Source organism: Convolutriloba macropyga, chromosome 10, assembly GCF_964194025.1.
Source record: "Convolutriloba macropyga chromosome 10, txConMacr16.3, whole genome shotgun sequence".
NCBI lineage: Eukaryota > Metazoa > Xenacoelomorpha > Acoela > Convolutidae > Convolutriloba > Convolutriloba macropyga.
In genome coordinates this window covers 14,521,118-14,538,992 of record NC_134477.1, presented here as the reverse complement: position 1 = coordinate 14,538,992, position 17,875 = coordinate 14,521,118, and the positions used below count along the sequence as shown (strand labels likewise).

The 17,875-nt window shown below is 35.7% G+C and overlaps 1 protein-coding gene across 1 annotated transcript in view; it reads left to right on the top strand.

Moving 5' to 3' along the window:
* Positions 1 to 17,875, top strand: part of LOC142347932 (multifunctional protein CAD-like) — a 155,846-nt gene that overhangs the window by 10,872 nt on the left and 127,099 nt on the right. Inside the window, exons 4-13 of the mRNA XM_075399097.1 lie at positions 2,813 to 2,953; positions 3,107 to 3,165; positions 3,614 to 3,697; positions 6,687 to 6,831; positions 7,186 to 7,555; positions 12,790 to 12,891; positions 13,251 to 13,489; positions 13,749 to 14,033; positions 15,896 to 16,044; positions 16,607 to 16,876. Of these exons, the coding sequence (XP_075255212.1) occupies positions 2,813 to 2,953; positions 3,107 to 3,165; positions 3,614 to 3,697; positions 6,687 to 6,831; positions 7,186 to 7,555; positions 12,790 to 12,891; positions 13,251 to 13,489; positions 13,749 to 14,033; positions 15,896 to 16,044; positions 16,607 to 16,876 (1,844 nt within the window). The remainder of the gene's footprint in view (positions 1 to 2,812; positions 2,954 to 3,106; positions 3,166 to 3,613; positions 3,698 to 6,686; positions 6,832 to 7,185; positions 7,556 to 12,789; positions 12,892 to 13,250; positions 13,490 to 13,748; positions 14,034 to 15,895; positions 16,045 to 16,606; positions 16,877 to 17,875) is intronic.

Here is a 17,875-nt window from a genome sequence, read left to right as displayed (position 1 = left end):
AATAGCCACAGCCACACATATGTGGCTACGATAGCTGGGGCTACTATTGGCCTTCTCTTGGTTTTTTTTACGACACGAAGAGGAGTATTGGTTTTCTCTCGGTCTTTTTTTACAGGAAGTAGATTTGTTCACGCGGCATTTTGACCTAAAAGCAAAAGTGAGAAAAGCTGTCTCGGTGAACAGATTTTTGATAAGCGAGAGAAGTTTTTTGATCATGCGCTTCGTTTAGGGAATGACTTTTTGACTTTGAAAAGTAGTTTTTGACTATAGATAACCGTTTTTTGGCCGTTTTTTGGACTAAGCGGACCAATTTTTTTGCTTTCAATTTGGTTTCTTATAGAAATAAAGTTTATTCGATACTATATTGAAATGTCAACCTCGGAAATTGATTCCACCTCGGAAATTGATTCCACCTCGGAAATTGATTCCAGCCTGAAAATGCGTTTCAAGTTGAAAATTGGCACATATTTCTTGATTTTTAAGTTAATTCTTGGCTTTTTTCTATTAATTTCTTCATTTTTGAATCTTTTAACCGTCTGTTTGTCAAAAATCAGTTAATATGGCAACTTCTAATTGATAATTCATATACTCAACGCCTCTTTCTACCTCGATGTAATTTTGTTTTATAAAATTTACATATGCTAATCCGATTTTGTTAGTTTTTTTCCGATTTTCGTCAGTTTTTTTTGTTTGCATTTTGGTTGTAATTGCTAAAAATAGTCTTTTTGTGCAACATGAGAGACTTTAATTTCGTTTTAATAGAAGTTCAATCATTTTTTGTCGTTAGGTTTTTGAAAAACGGTTTAAAGTTTTTCATAAATGCAGTCTTAAAAGTTTTTTTGACCATTTTTTTGCAACATGTTTCAATGTTTCGTGTTTATGATTTCTGATTTTTTCCTATTTTTTGTTCTGTTCAAGAGGATAAATCTTTGTATCGGATGACTAGTTGTCTTTTCTATGTCTTCAGTGCTCAACAATGAATTGTTCTCGTTTTTCTTTAATTTTTTAAATTGATTTTTAACTTTGAAAAATCAAGAATATCTTTTTGTTACGGTGTTCCTTACATTGTGCCCATACTCCTCACTTTCTAGTAACTATCATTCTAGCTTTGTCCTGGCTCCTACTTTTTTTTCGGTATATTGATTTTTTTCAGTTGTTAAATTTGAATGATTTCAGCTTTTTTCTAGATGTTCGTCATTTCTCTGGGTTGCAGTTGATTTCATTCAACATAAGGCAGTACTGAGAGTTTGATAGCAATTCTTTTCCAAAATTTCCACTTATGACTATTTACTGCAACTTTCTTCCGGCCTTGGTATTAATTTAAACGATTTTTTGCCTTTGAATATTCTGCTGCTTGTCTTTTCTATGATCAATTTAATTTTTGAATTAGTATGAAATCATTTTGTCTAGCATATGTGCAACAAGTGTGTGTTGTTTTTTGTCTTAATTGCAGGGTTTAGAAGTGTTATTTTAGGTGTTTTCTGGTTCTTAAATTTGAGCTTTCTTTTTTTGAAAAGATTTAACTTAGTTTCTAAGATTATTATCTACCGTTTGCTTTCGCGATCTTTCAGATTTGAATCATTAATTATTTGAGGGAAATTGATAACCTTGTCCGTTTTTTCAGACTATCAGTTTTTCGACCACCTTAATTATTTTGGATTTTTTAACGTTACCGAACGTTTTCAATAATATAAAATATTGCTGCATTTTTCTCTTGGTGACAGTGGTTTAAGTTTCACCAATTTTTAGAGCAGACCTGGAGAGGTAGTGAGTTAATGGTTTAATTCAAAAGGTAGTGGCTTCCGCTGCAATTACGGTTTTGTTAGTGAAGTTTTGACGCTTCGAGTCGCTTTCGGATTTCTTCCGGCTATTTTATTTCGTCGTGATTTTTGTTACGACCATATGACATCACAGCCACTTCATTCGTTCATGCAATTTCATTTGAAGTGCTTGCGTGACGTCATTCTTCGCTCTTAGTGGATTGAGTTTTTTGTTCATTCGGGTGATCAAATCTTTGGCCACACTTGACTTTCTTCACTCTCAAAAATGACTTCCTCACTTTGAAATTGACTTTCATTTACTTTAGTGCAGAGATAAGATCAAATGGGTGTGAGTCACTCTAAATGAAGGTTATTTGAGAGCAGCTGATAGAGGTAGCAAGAACGTATACAGATTTTTAATCAAAATATAACATATCAGCCTTCAATGAAAAGACGATTTTTTTGGTTGTCCTTTTTACTGTTTTTTGAGACTGCAGATCTACGAAGCTATTGGGGCTGTTTTCTGGCAATCTGCCAGCTATGTTGACTGAATTGGAAACGCTTTTGAAGGAAACTTTTTGAGTTCCGGGATTTGTTAGTTTTTTGTTCAGTCATGATTCAATACCAATTGGTGCTACTCGGCGCATATTTTTCAATGAGCTTTTAAATTTTTCATCAGATCGAATTAACATGTTCGAAATGTTACAGGAGGTCAATAGAGTAAGTGATGACGCTGATGATGATAATTTATTGAGGAAAATGAAACTTTGAGAAAAGCAAGTGTGTACGTAGAACTACCACTGACTAGAAAAATTTGTTTAGTGTAGTTTTTCTCCAAATAAGTTAAGTTTGAAATAACAGGAAACCAAGCGAATCAACCTGCTTCTTATTATATTTTCCCTTAAACTTTGCGGAATTCAAAATTTTTTTTCTTTTGTATTTAGCAGTTCGATCAGCATTGTTTTAATAAAATAGGATAGATATTGGTGCTTCTTTTTTCAAAATGTGGACGCTAGGGATTTTTCAAATTTTTATTTGCCCAATTTGTTCAGGTCTGCCCCGTGCCTTCGAGAGTGACAAGATCCACGCGACTGCTCTGATTGTGAGCTCATTGGCCGAAGACTTCAGTCATTGGGATGCATCCATGTCACTGTCCCAATGGCTAACCAAACACAAAGTACCAGGATTATCAGGTATGTATTCCGTTGGAAGCTTGGAAGAATGGAAATAAATACAAATTTATCTTCATGATTATTCAGGAATGTAATCGGACTCGGTTTTTCTGTTAATTATCGATACTTGTATCAATGTGTGATTGCAGAAGACTCAAAACAAAACTTTTTTAGGTATTGATACCCGTGATTTGACGAAGCGATTGAGAGAAAGAGGGACCATGAAAGCTAAGGTAAAGATTTTTTTACGTCTGACTTTGCGAAAGGAGAGACTTTGCTGTCATTCACTCCGATCTCGAATGACTTTGCGTTTTCTCCATTCAAATTCGACTATGAGTGACTTGATGGCCAGTTTTTCAATCATACATCATAAAATCACATCAAAATTGACTCCCACACTCAGTAGCCTCAAATTTACGGTGGATGCAAAGATTTAGAGGGTCGTAATATAAGACATAAATATAGCAATTAAATTGACCCTTTACCATTAAATTGTTTACTGCTCGTGTCAGTCACACTGATCTGATTTTTTGTTCTCAAATTCTCGATTTTACAATTTTGCAGCTGCGTCGCAGCCATCCAATAGTTTGATTTTCAAGAGATGGTTTTTTTGGATGGATGGAGAGTAAAACGCGCCCTGCGGTTATGATTGAAGCTTGAACAGGTTTTCATTTGTTTCAGATTGTGTTGGCGGATGCAATTCCTGAATCAATTCCGTGGGTCGACATCAACAGTGAAAATTTGGTGGCTAAAGTATCTACCAAGGTGGGAATTCTCTCGTAAAGCATGATGAAAACGTTAATTATGTTCATAGAATTTGTGTCGGAAGATTTCTTTCGATTCGAAATAAGGGTCAAATATATTATTTGCTAAAATTTCAGTTGTGCAGTGAAATGATGATGGGTGGGGATGCGGGAATTTTTCCAGTCTTCCAGTTGTTGAGTTTTTTTTAATAAAGAGTCAATCGTTGATGGTAATTTTTCAACAATTTTTTTGTTCAAGAGTTAAAATTTATTAGATCTTAGCTTATTAATAGCCGCCTCATCTTCTCAGCCGGCTATTATAGCGCTCCTATTTTTTTTTACGACTCGAAGAGGAGTATTGGTTTTCTCTCGGTTTTTTTTTTTACAGGAAGTAGATTTGTTCACGCGGCATTTTGACCTAAAAGCGAAAGTGAGAAAAGCTGTCTTGGTGAACAGATTTTTACGACTCGAAGAGGAGTATTGGTTTTCTCTCGGTTTTTTTTTTTTACAGGAAGTAGATTTGTTCACGCGGCATTTTGACCTAAAAGCGAAAGTGAGAAAAGCTGTCTTGGTGAACAGATTTTCGCTAAGCGAGAGAAGTTTTTTGATCATGCGCTGCGTTTAGTGAATGACTTTTTGACTTTGAAAAGTAGTTTTTGACTGAATTGCACATATAGATGCCGTTTTTAGCCGTTTTTTCGTCTAAGTGGCCCAATTTTTTTGCTTTTAATTTGGTTTCCGTTAGAAATAAAATTTATTCGATACTATATTGAAATGTCAACCTCGGAAATTGATACCACAGTGTTTTGCAGAGCCTGAAAATGCGTTTCAAGTTGAAAATTGGCACATAATTCTTGATTTTTTAGTTAATTTTTGGCGTTTTTTAATATTAATTTCTTCATTTTTGCATCTTTTAACCGTCTTTTTCTCAAAAATCAGTTAATAGGCAACTTCTCTTTGATATTTCCTATACTCAACGCCTTTTACTACCTCGATGTAATTTTGTTTCATAAAATTGTACATATGCTAATCCGATTCTGGTAGTTTTTTTCCGATTTTCGTCAGTTTTTCGTTTGTATTTTGGTTGTAATTGCTAGAAATAGTTTTTTTGTGCAACATGAGGGAGTTTAATTTCGTTTCAATAAAAATTCAATCATTTTTGTCGTTAAGTTTTGAAAAAACAGAACTTTTTCATAAATGCAGTCTTACCCTAAAAGTTCTTTGAACATTTTTTTTTTGCAAAATGTTTCAATGTTTCGTATTTATGAATTCTGCTTTTTCCTATTTTTTGTTCTCTTCGGGAGGATAGATCTTTGTATCGGATGACTAGTTATCTTTTCTATGTCTTGATTGCTGAACAATGAAAGGTATTGATTTTTCTTGAATTTTTTAAATTGATTTTCAACTTTCAAAAATCAAGAATGTCTTTTTGTTACGGTGCTCCTTACATTGTTCCCATACTTACATTCTAGTTTTTATCATTCGAGTTTTGTCCTGGTACCTACATTTATTTTCGGTATATTGATTTTTCAGTTGTAAAAAATGAATGATTTGAGCTTTTTCTTAGATTTTCGTCATTTCTTTGGTTTGCAATTGATTTCATTCAACATAAGGCAGTACTGAGAGTTTGATAGCAAGCTTTTTCCGAAATTTCTACTTATGACTAATAACTACAGCTTTCTTCCGGTCTTTGTATTAATTAAAACGATTTTTTGCCTTTGAATATTCTGCTGCTTATGTGTTTTCTATGATCAATCTTATTTTTGATTTAGTATGAAATCATGTTGTCTAACTTATGTACAAGAAGGAACAGGTGTGTGTTGTTTTGTGTCTTCATCGCAGTGATTAAAAATGTAATTATAGGTGTTTTCTTATTCTTAAATTTCAGCTTTCTTTTTAGAAAAGATTTAACTTTTTTTCTAAGATTATTATCTGCCGTTTGCTTTCGCGATCTTTTTCAGATTAGACTCATGAATTATTTGAGGGCTCTTGATAACCTTGTCAGCTTTTTCAGACTATAAGGTTTTTGACCACTTTAAATATTTTGGGTTTTTTAACGTTACTGAACGTTTTCAATAATATAAAATTTTGCTGCATTTTGTTTCTCTTGTTGACAGTTGTTTCACCAATTTTTAGAGCATACCTGGAGTGGTAGTGAGCTAATGATTTAATACAAAAAGTAGTGGCTTCCGTTGCAATTACGGTTTTGTTAGTGAAGTTCTGACGCTTCGAGTCGCTTCCGGAATTCTTCCGGCTATGTTTTTTACTTCGTCGAATAAAAAAATTTTTCGCTTTACCTCATTTTGCCGCTTTTTCAACATTTTGCGTGATATCTTTTTGACTTCTCTAGACTAGTTTCTCTCTTCTCTCATTCTGCTAAAAGTGATTTTGAACATCAGTTGCTCAGCAAAGCAATTCAAAATGAACTGAGTCAGTATAAAAAATTGAAGTCAGAAGTAGAAATGGGATAAACCCATAAAGCCCAATTTTAGATGCCCGCTATTTGAACGTCGTTCCTATAAGTCTTAGTTACCATCTCTAATGCTTATTGGTATTGATAGTAGCCCCTGTAGCCTCTCTCTAAGAAACAGAAGTACGTTATCTTCAACTACGAAATGCCATCAAAATAAATAGGACTTAAAAAATGTTTTTGTACAAAAATCTTTTTTTTTCAATATCTTCTATTCTTTCAATCCCAATCATGCTTATTGGAATCAACGGCGGCTATTTTCCGGCAATCTGCCGGGTATGTTTGTCTATTCCTAATTTACATAGCATATTAAATAAAATAAATACATTTTTAATTGCTCTTGAACGAACCCGACTGAAGCATGCTGCAATAGATTACAGCTCTAACTAGGCGTTCGAGAGCAATTCTTCCGACGTTAGTGGTTATGTTTTGTAATTGCAATCGCAAGGGAACAGCATCAGTCTTTTCTTTTCAAACTGTACTTTATTAGCAGCCAGTTGTTCTTCATTCGGTCTATGCTCATTGATGTTTATTTGTGCAGGAGACGTGGCATGTGAACAAAGAGGGCGGTGATTTGAAGGTTTTGGTGCTTGACTTTGGCATAAAATACAACCAGCTCAGATGTCTGGCCGATAGAGGAGCTTCGCTCACAATTGTCCCGTGGGACCATGTTCCAGATATTTCTAGTAAGCAGAGATCTAATATTGTTCAAGTCTGATAGAAATTTAATTTTACAACTCAGGATGTTTTTTCATTAGATGACTTTAAGTTGGAAATGTGGTATGAGGGTTTTTGTTTTCGTTTTATGGCCTGGTATTTAGGAAATTTCCCCTTTACTTGGACAATTAATCTACATCAAACTAGGGAAATTTCCCCGATTGCTCTGCAATAAATCAAAGATTCGTAGATTTAAATATTGCATGATAAAAGGCTTTTGCGTATACAATATTTTGATAACCTGGTGAAATCGGTGTAACTCAAAAAAAAACTTTGTATCAATTGGCTTACATACACAAACTAATTAAACTACCCTATTCTAGCCTTCGATGCCCTATTCTTATCCAACGGCCCGGGCGATCCGGAAAAATGTCGCAAAGCTGTCGAAAACATCCAAAAAGTACTGAGCGCAACAACAGCCAAAGACATCCGACCCATATTTGGTATCTGCTTTGGAAACCAGCTTCTGGGCCTGGCAGCCGGTGGGACAACTTACAAACTGAAGTATGGCAACAGAGGTCATAATCAGCCCTGTGTTCACATGAAGAGCGGAAGGTGTTTGATAACTAGTCAGAATCACGGATTTGCAGTTGATTCCGACTCGCTACCGAAGGATAAGTGGTCGGTGCTGTTTGAAAATGCAAATGACAAAAGCAACGAGGGAATTATTCACTCTGTTCTCCCTTACTTTAGGTGAGATTTTAAGAATGCTTTTTGGTTTACACATAATGAGACTTAACTGTTCATTGAGCGTCTGTTTGTTGCGAATGGTACCCCCACTTTGTGTTGTTTTGCTTCATAATTTAGAAGGTACCGAAAGTATATTTGCTCAATGTCTTGGCCGCGTTAAGCTATTGAATTTTGAGCAAAACAAATGCTTAAGGTTTTATCTCGTATGCTGGACAGTTGTTATATTTAACAGTTGTTATTGCAATTACTGCGTGTTCAAGTACAACTTGTTTTTAAGGAAAATATATTGGATTGTAAGAATTTTGATCAAATTTTGTTTTTCGGTACTCCCACTTTGCGTTGCCCTGCTTCGCAATTTAGAAAGTACCTATAGCAATCTTGGCATGTCAGCTGAAAGAAGTTCTGATCTACACAGCTGGCTAGTCACTCATCGTTTATTCTGCTTATCTTAATGGAGTGTTGAGTTAGCATTATAGAAAAGCTAGACAATATTTTTTGAGCTCTGGTAGCGCCTTAAATATTCCAGTTGTAACTTAGCATGTCTTTTAAACGTTTTGCTTTGCTTAGTATTTAATTTCAAGTGGCTTCGTAGTTTTAGAAAATTTAATTGTCGACAATCAGAATTTTTTAGTAGTCGGTTATATTAATGTATACGCGGATTCCTGTCGAGTTTCATTTGCGTTGCTACCTGTTCTAAGTTCTTAGTTTGTGTACTGACTGTATCGTTTCCGTGCTGAAAAGGTAGATCAATCCAATAATGGCTATAATGATTAATTGCTCTAAAACGAAGTATGTAGCAATTATTAAGTTCTGTCGAACTAAATTTGTGGCAATGATTTTTGTTCTGCTGGCCCATTTTGTATAATTATTTGAATTCTCGTCGTAAAAAACGTGATAAAAAAGGTAAAACCCGGCAGGCATTAAGTTCTCTTAGAGTCTTACAGTTCTTCAGTATCTAAGTATGCGATTCACCGAAACTTTAAGAGATATGAATTCTTGGTGTAAAGGGCGATTCTTATAGTTAAACCTCCAACTTAACCCCCCTCCCCCAAGAACTTTTCGCCCCTCGTTCACGACCACCTTCACCTCTTTTCCCCAAATCCTGCACGCTAGCCCCCAACCGCGCTCCGCATCCCCCCATTAATCTAACACTAGCCTCCCTTCTGAGGAAGACAACTTCGCTCCAGTTGATTGAAAACAATTTGGCCCGACGTTAGTCGGTTGTTATTAAACTTGCAATCTTTTTTGCGGCTTTTTATTTCGATCGATTTTTAATCTGACGCTTCTAACTTTTCGTCTTCAAAACGGGATAAACAGTTAAAATCAGAGGATGTTGAGTCGCCCAGCAGTTCATTTAGAGTTCTGCTGTCTAAGTGCACGAGTAGTCGAAGATGCTGAGAACACATAAAATCAAAGTGTGAAGGGCAGGTTTGGTGCTTTGGAACCCCCTCTATCTATCCGCACTCCCCACGTCCACTCGTCAACTCATGCAACCCTTAGTCCTGTTCGATCGATTCGCCCAACCCCTTCATGGCCCCACTCAGCCCCCCACTTCTGTTTCACCCCTTCCCCACTCCTATTTCACCTGCCCTCGGTCATCTCTCTAAGCTCAAACTGCCTACTACCAAAGCTAATCGCTTGTCAGTCGTTTGAGTGCAATCCGTCAGACGTTAGTTGTTTGTTTGTTTTTAATTGCTCTGAAACGAAGTTTGTAGCAATTATATTAGTCATGTCAGTCTTTTTTAATGCGCTTTTTCGCTTGACCGATTTTCCTCTGACGCTTTTGCCTTTCGTCCTCAAAAACGGGATAAACAGGTAGCGCCCAGCGGGCATTAACTGCTCTTAGAGCCTTTCAGCGCCTTTCAGCTTTCAGCGCAGGGGCCAGAAAACCTCCTTAAAGGTTTCACAAAAAGATACTGTAAATTTTTTATGTGCCATGGAATAGCTTTCATCTTTTTAATATCACAAATCATAGCAATTTGTTGATAAAAATTGCATTTTTTCAAGTTTTTGAAAATTTTTGTCGTTTTTTAGGTTTCTGCAGCCTCAATAATAGGTTACTGTATAGTTTCTACATATAATGGAATGTTTTCAAAATTTTAACATCACGAATTGACGTTGTCATTATTCGGGATTTTCAGCCTCAGGGGTGAGAAAATTTTCCTTAGGGTTGATAGTAATTTACTGGAAAATGTTTGCTGGCCATTTATTAGTTTTTAACTTTTTATTATCATAAGTTTTATCGCAATTTTTTTAAATAAAACTTGCAATTTTTTTCAAGTTCGAAATTTTTCGTCATTTTTTAGGTTTCTCTAGCCTCAATAGCCAAACAATCTCCTCTAGGGTTTGAATATAGGTTACTGCTTAGCTTCTAGATGTAATGAAATGTTTATCAAGATTTTAATATCAGCAATTTTAAGAATATTTGCATTTAAAGTTTTTAAAGTTTTTTTTAAAGTTTTAAAGCATTTAAAGTTTTAAAGTTTTAAAGCATTTTAAAGTTTTTAAAGTTTTTTTTAAAGTTTTAAAGCATTTAAAGTTTTTTTTGAATATTTTTGAGTTTTTCATTTTTTGCGGCACCAGAGTCCTAGGGACCTCACAGGTTGGATGATAAGCTTTCGCATAATTCTAGAGTTAAGGGAATAATTATCAATATTTCGATGACCAGAATTTTTTGATAAAATTTAATTATTTTAATTTTTGGAATATTATTATCATGTTCCAAGTGTATGGATCTTTATGAGCCAGTGAAACTATTTAAAGCTTGAAATAGGGATGCTGGATAGTCCCCTGAGACAATGAAATGGCTCTGAAGATTTTAATATCTTGAATTTTAGCAAGATTTTGTTAAAGTTTGCGATTGTGTTTAATATTTTTGTCGTTTTCTGAGTTTAACGATCATTACTGGCCAACGAAGCTTTTCAAGTCTTGCAGATGGGTTACTTTGCATGTCTCCAGGGACAAGAAATAGGTTTGAACATTTTCACTGCGAAATCTGAAAGCTTTTCTTTTAAATTTGAAATATTTTGCAAATTTTGAAAAAAATTAGTTTTTTATTTGATTTATTTACTAACAAGGCGAGAAAACTAAAATTTGCAGAGTCGAATCAAGCTTAAGCTAGGGTCACTGAACCGTGGCTAGCTACTGACGAAGCCAACCGTTCGCGGTGGTTTGAGAGCAATTCGTCCGACGTTAGTCGGTTATGTTTGATAATCGTGAGCTCTTTATCATTTTTCACTCTCCTGATGCAACTCAGTGCTCATCCAGGAAGTGGTATGAACTAAAGATGAAAAAAGATCTATCTGTTGTCGGGTTAGTCAATCAAATAACCAAGCAGATCGTTCGGCTCTAGAATAAACACTTCTACCTGAACTCTTTACTCATAAGCCACATCGATTTTTAGAAAGAGGAGGGGTTGAGGAGCCTCTTCTATAACAACACAGTTCTCAGCTGAGAAACTTAGACCAGCATAAAATTGCAGCTCCTGTTTTAAAACGCTTGTACTTGGGATGATTGAGTGCCATATCTTGCTCGCTGAACCCTGAAAACCGGAGATTGTCGTAGACCTCATTTGTAAGCGTTGCTTGTTTTCAACCTCTTTTCGTTATTTTGCTTAGTTTGCGATTGTAAATGAGATTTGTTTTTTTTTTAAAAATGATCAATACTATGAAAACAGTGAGGAACATTTGTAACATTTGAACGCTCATACAGCAACTGGGAGGCTTTCTGTAAGCTAAAATTTTTGTATTATTTTAAATATTTGGTGAACATGCTGTGTAGCTAAGTGTTTTTTTTGTTTTGAGAATTTAAACAGGTTTTCAGTTTGTTAAGGAAAATCGGGAACGTTGTGCTGAGTCCGCATTCAGGAGATTAAAGTTTCGCCTATATTATTTACGGAAGCACAAAAAGGGTTTGAGAGAATTGACCCTGGACATGACATGAAGGTCATGGAACGAAGAGAGCAACCAAAATTCCAATACGGTTTGAAAAGTTATCTAAATGAGGTAGCAGATGTAATCCTAAGGAGTTTATAGCAATTATATTCGTCCCGTGGTCTTTTATGCGATTTTTCTCGTGATCGATTTTTGGTCTGATGCTGGTAACTTTTTAGCCTGAAAAGTTGGAGAAACAGGTAAAGCCCTGAGGGCATTAAGTCACTGAGCAACTTTCTTAGAGCTCTACAAGTCTGAGTGTACAGTTCATTGAAGCTGCTAAAAAGGCATAAAATCATGGTGCAAAGCCTCCTTCGATACTCTTCAAAACCAAACCTCGCCGCTCCAAACACCTCTTATTGAATCCCTGCTATTGCACTTTCGATGCTCACGCTGATTGCTACGGAAGTCAGCCACTAGGGTGTTATAAATTTTTTCAAAGAAATGCGCTACGACATCGTTCTACATTAAAGAAACCGAGAATAATCGTTCAAGTGTTTTTGCTGTATCTGGTTGTCTTTTTCTCATACCGTATTTTATAGATCTTACTGCAATCATTACGTATTCATTAAAAATTTCCTTTTACTTTAGTTTAGTGCGGTCAGTTTTTCACGTTTTTTACATTGGTACTCCCACTTTGTGTTGCCCTGCTTCGCAATTTAGAAAGTACCTATAGCAATCTTGGCATGTCAGCTGAAAGTAGTTCTGATCTACACAGCTGGCTAGCCATACATCGTCTATCTCCTCATCTTAACGTAATAATGAGTTGGCATTATAAAAAGTTTGACTTTATATGCCTGAATGAAGTTAATCGGTTTTTTATTTTCTTCTCATTGTTATTTTTGAGCCGTGGCAGCGCAAAAATAGTCTGCTTTAATTTGGTGCGTTTTAATTAAAAGTTTTAACTGTTGATCTAAGTTCAAGCGTGTTACTTCAAAGTACCAAAGTCCTAGCAATGTTGACGTCGATTGAGAGATCTTTTGGGTGTCGATAAAATTTGTCTATACAGATTAGGATGAGACTTTTGTGAGTTCATGTCCGCTCTTTGGTATGAACATCCGGTTTAAATCGTTTTCTGGTAGAATCTACTGAGGCACAAACGCATGCTTCCACGTATCGCAAGCACTCAAAAATTACTAGAGTCCAATGCGAAACTTGTGTAGAGGGTCATTTTTAAAGCTATATGTATAAAATGCCCCACCCAGTGCGCCTCAGGCTCTCTAAAAGTAAGTTTGTGATTCACAAAACCCTACGCACGTCGTTTGAAGGCAATTCATTCAGCATTATTCTGTTCTGTTGTTTTAGTGTACAATTTCACCCAGAGGGAAGGGCAGGTCCTATGGACTCCGAATTCCTCTTTGATGTCTTCCTGGATGTTGTCAGAACTCATGGATTTGTCGAACCAGGGTATGTTAAGATTCATCTTCTGAAAAGTACTTATCTAAGATTCGTCTTCGAAGTTCCGCCAGAAGTAACTTGAAAAGTACTTATATAAGTCAGAAAAATAGGTCAAAATTTCTGATATCCCTGCCTGCAATTTGCATCAACGTGTGGGCAATTCTTTTCATAATGCTTGTATAATAATTGTTTGCTTCAAAATTGAATTCAATTTTGTATGAGAGCATCTTATTGGATATTAATGTGTGTAAAACTTCGCGGGAAGCGTCAAATATAAGAATATGATAATTTCTGGTTACATACGACGTTGAAAGCTCAAAACGTGTACAAGCATAATAAAATGATTTTAAGATATCATTTGCGTTTAGATCAGAGACGGTTGCGGATCGTATTTACAACAAACTCAGACACCCCACAATGTACGAACGGGTTACAACATCCAGTCCCGATTGCAAGATCAAGAAAGTATTGCTCCTCGGATCAGGTGGTCTCTCGATTGGACAGGCAGGAGAATTCGACTACTCCGGATCCCAGGCAATCAAAGCGTTGAAAGAGGAGGGATTAAAAGTGGTGCTTGTGAATCCAAACATTGCTACTGTCCAGACTAGTTAGTCTTCTATAAGCGTTAGATTTTTTTCTGTGAAGTTCTATTATATCCTAATGATCGATTTGTATTTTTCCCGTCTATCGTCCCCCCCCCTAGAGCTGAGGCTGCGAAGAATTTCAAACCCCGCCGAGCGTTCTTGAGTTTATTAACGAAAAAGTAATGTACGTTGTGCTTTATTACACATGCACGCTTTAACTTCAGCTTGATTTCATTGTAATCTGTACTGGAGTTTTAACACTGATCTAAATGTTCATTTCAGGCAAGGATCTAGCGGATGAGGTATATTTCGTCCCAATCACACCCGAGTACGTGGAAAAGGTCATAATCTCCGAAAGACCCCAGGGCATCTTACTTTCATTCGGTGGCCAAACTGCCTTGAACTGTGGAGTGAAGTTGGAAAAACAGGGAATTCTAGCTAAATATGGCATCCGAGTACTGGGAACTGCGATTGAATCAATCGAAGCAACGGAAGATCGGGCAATTTTTAGAGACAAAATTCACGAAATTGGAGAACAAGTGGCGCCCAGTGCAGCTGCGTTTTCAGGTATGTGTCTGTGGCAGCAAAGCATTCTAGAGCTCCTTTTGGAATATAGAAATTTGGTTATTCGGTCCACGCTTAACTGAGGTCTCAAAAATTGACAAATTCTTTTTAAAGCTTCTTTGAAAGCGACAGTTAGCAGTACAGTTATTATAGCTGCGAAGCTGTAAGCTGAGCGTAGCTATATTGCGGTGCTCTTGGTTTTTACGACTCGAAGAGGAGTATTGGTTTTCTTAAGGTTTTTTTTACCGGAAGTACTATTCGTTCAGACGATGTTTTGACCTAAAAGCAAAAGCGAGTAAAATTGCAGTGTGAACTAATTTTTTCTGAGCGAGAGAAGTTTTTTGATCATGCGCTGCGTTTAGTGAATGACTTTTTGACATTGAAAAGTAGTTTTTGACTGATTGGCACATATAGATAACCGTTTTTAGCCGTTTTTTCGTCTAAGTGGCCTAGTTTTTTTGCTTGTAATTTGGTTCTTTGTAAAAATAATTTTTAATCGATGCTATGTTGAAATGTAAACCCCGGAAATTGATAGCACAGTATTTTGCATAGCCTGAAATTGCGTTTCAAATGCGAAATTGGCGCATAATTCTTGATTTTTTAGTTAATTTTTGGCTTTTTTTTTCTATTAATTTCTTCATTTTTGGATCTTTTAGCTGTTTTTTGTCAAAAATCAGTAAATATGGCAACTTCCCTTTGATAATTCATATACTCAATGCCTCTTTCTACCTCGATGTAATTTTGTTTCATAAAATTGTACATTTGCTAATCCGATTTTCGTAGTTTTTTGCCAATTTTTATCAGTTTTGTTTGTATTTTGTTTTTAATTACTAGAAACTGTTTTGGGGAACATGAGGTACTTTAATTTCGTTTCAATAAAAAATCAATCATTTTTTGGTGTTAAGTTTTTGAAAAAAGAGATAAATTTTTTTCCTAAATGCTGTCTTAAATATTTTTTGACCACTTTTTTTTGCAAAATGTTTCATTGTTTCGTATGCCTGAATTCTGCTTTTTCTTGTTTTACTCTGTTCAGCAACTTGGATTTTTGTCTCGAATGACTGGTTGTCTTTTCTGTGTCTCGAATGCTGATCAATGAAATGTACTCGTTCTTCTTGATTTTCTTAAATTTGATTTTTAACTTTCAAAAAATCAAGAATTTGTCTTTTTGTTACGGTGTTCCTAACATTGTGTCCATATTCTTCACATTCTCGTTTGTATCATTCTAGTTTTGTCCTGGCACCTACTTTTATATTCTTTATATTGATTTTATTCAGTTGTTAAAAAATTGAATGAATTCAGCTTTTTCTTAGATCTTGGTCTCTTCGGTTTGCAATTGATTTAATTCAAAATAAGGCAGTACTGGGAGTTTGCTAGAAAGTATTTTCCGACGTTTCTACTTTTTACTATTCATTGCAATTTTCTTCCGGGCTTGGTATTGTTTTAGACGATTTTTTGCCTTTGAATATTATTCTGTTGCTTTTGTTTTTCTGATTAATTTAATTTTTGAATTAGTATGAAATCATGTTGTCTGGAATATATACAACAAGGAAGAATCATGTATTTTTTTTGTCTTAATTGCCGTGATTAGAAATCAAATTGTAGCGGTTCTCTGATTCGTAAGTTTGAGCACTCTTTTTTGAGTAATTTTGACTTTCCTGTCTTTTTTGAAAGTTTTTATCTGCCGTTTGCTTTCGCGATCTTTTTAAGATTAGAATCATTAATTATCTGAGGGCAATTGATGGATTCGTCTGATCTCCTTAATATCTCTATACGTCGGAAAGCAGTTATCTATTGCTACCAATCTAAAGTTCGAAGAAAAGAATTTTTGAAAATGAAATTGTACCTAACCTGCCGGTTCTTTTCAGTTCAGGAAGCGATAGAGGCTGCAGAGAGTATAGGGTATCCTGTACTAGTGCGTGCTGCATTTGCATTGGGTGGACTTGGATCTGGTTTTGCTCATGACATTGATGAACTGAAGGAATTGGTGGGAAGAGCTTTTACATTAACCAATCAGGTGAGAGTTAAGGATTTTTAGGGGTCATTTAAACCGTTTAATTCATGTATCCAAACAAGGATGTACGTTCTCGAGAAGCAACATGTACACTTTATTGATATCACCCTCTTTCCTCTTACCTTGTATCTGTTTCATCGGTATTGAAGTGAAGGGATAGATGCAAAATCATCCTGCCGTTGAAGCTAATTTCAGCCCCTATTAGTTCCATGACTTTTATTAATCGAATTCTGGCTACTCGTTCATCATAAAATAACTTCATTAATTTTTCAGTTACATTTCGCAATAGTTATAGCTTTAAAACAAACGTGAATTACGGAAGGTTTTTTGACGGAAGCAGAAGATTGCAATCAACTGTTTTTCGAAAACTTGTCATGTATTAGCGTTGATTGCGGTTCTTCGCATCATAGTTTTGAGCTATTTTTTGGAATGCTGTCCTTACATTTTGCTGTTATATAGCAGAACGGAAAGATTGCTTCTTTCTGACAAAATTCACGCTTCTGAACTCCTGGACTTGAGAGGAAACAAAATCCGTCCACGATTTTTGGCCTCTTGTTGCTTACAGGTGCTAATTGACCGATCCCTTCGAGGATGGAAAGAAGTTGAATATGAGGTAGTGAGGGACGCATACAACAACTGCATCACAGTCTGCAACATGGAAAATGTCGATCCGTTGGGAATCCACACTGGGGAATCGATTGTAGTGGCACCCAGTCAGACTCTGAGCAATGACGAGTATAACATGTTGCGAGACACAGCACTGAAAGTGATCAGACACTTGAATGTCATCGGAGAGTGTAACATCCAGTATGCACTCAATCCCGATTCCAAAGAGGTTCGTCTAGGGTTACTCTCTCATAGCTAACTTAGTAATCACATCATGAGATATTACAAGCGACAATAACATTTATTTGATAGTAGTCAAGATAGTAGTCATTTGATAGTTGATTTGCATATGGTGAAGATTCCAATTTATTAATTACGATGATTTTACGCTACAAACTGAAACTAAGTTATTCTGGACGTATATCCCTTGGATAATAAACCCCCCAGTCTGGTTCTAATTCGAAAATAAACCTCACCTTTAATATTGAACATCGGTCGTTATTTTTAGTAGCCGTCTTCAACCTCTCAACGGCTCATTTAGGCGCTCACCTTTTTCTCCATACAAAGAAATTGGAGTGTATTGGTGCTCTATCTTTTTACGACTCGAAGAGTTATGGCAGTCTATTTTTTTTAAATCGGTCGAGTGGTTCTGAAACAGGATGTAAAAGTCAATGCCGGACGTGTTACAACTTCGTTTGTTGAAGAAAGTCATTTTGCGTTCGTTGAATAAATTGAAAAGGAGAGAGAAGAGAGAGTATATGTCTGTTCATGTTAAATTTCAAAATGTGCAAAGCCAGAACATTTTTTTTATTAGATCGGTAGCGGCTTTTTCAAAGCAGCTTCTTCAGTTTGAACATTTTCGTCAAACGTAGTATCTCTCATTAACTAATTATTGCATCTTTCTTAGCATTTTTGACACTCTAGAACAATTATTAGACTTTTATTTTGTCGTTTTGCCGTTTAACACTTTTTTTAAGCTGTTTTCGTATTTTTAATCGCCTTCAATTTCTCATGTTGTTGGGTGATTTTTTAGTTTTGTTATTCCAATTGGCTTTGAAGACGTTTGCATTTGGTTGGTATTAGTTTTAAACTAAATAATTGCTATTGAACCAAGTTTGAAGCAATCATTGCACACGTTTGTCTTTTTTGGACAAAATTTTGCTTGACCGTTTTATTCCCAAAGATTCTTTCGGTTTCACTTCTCGTGGCTTTTTCGAGTTTGACTTCA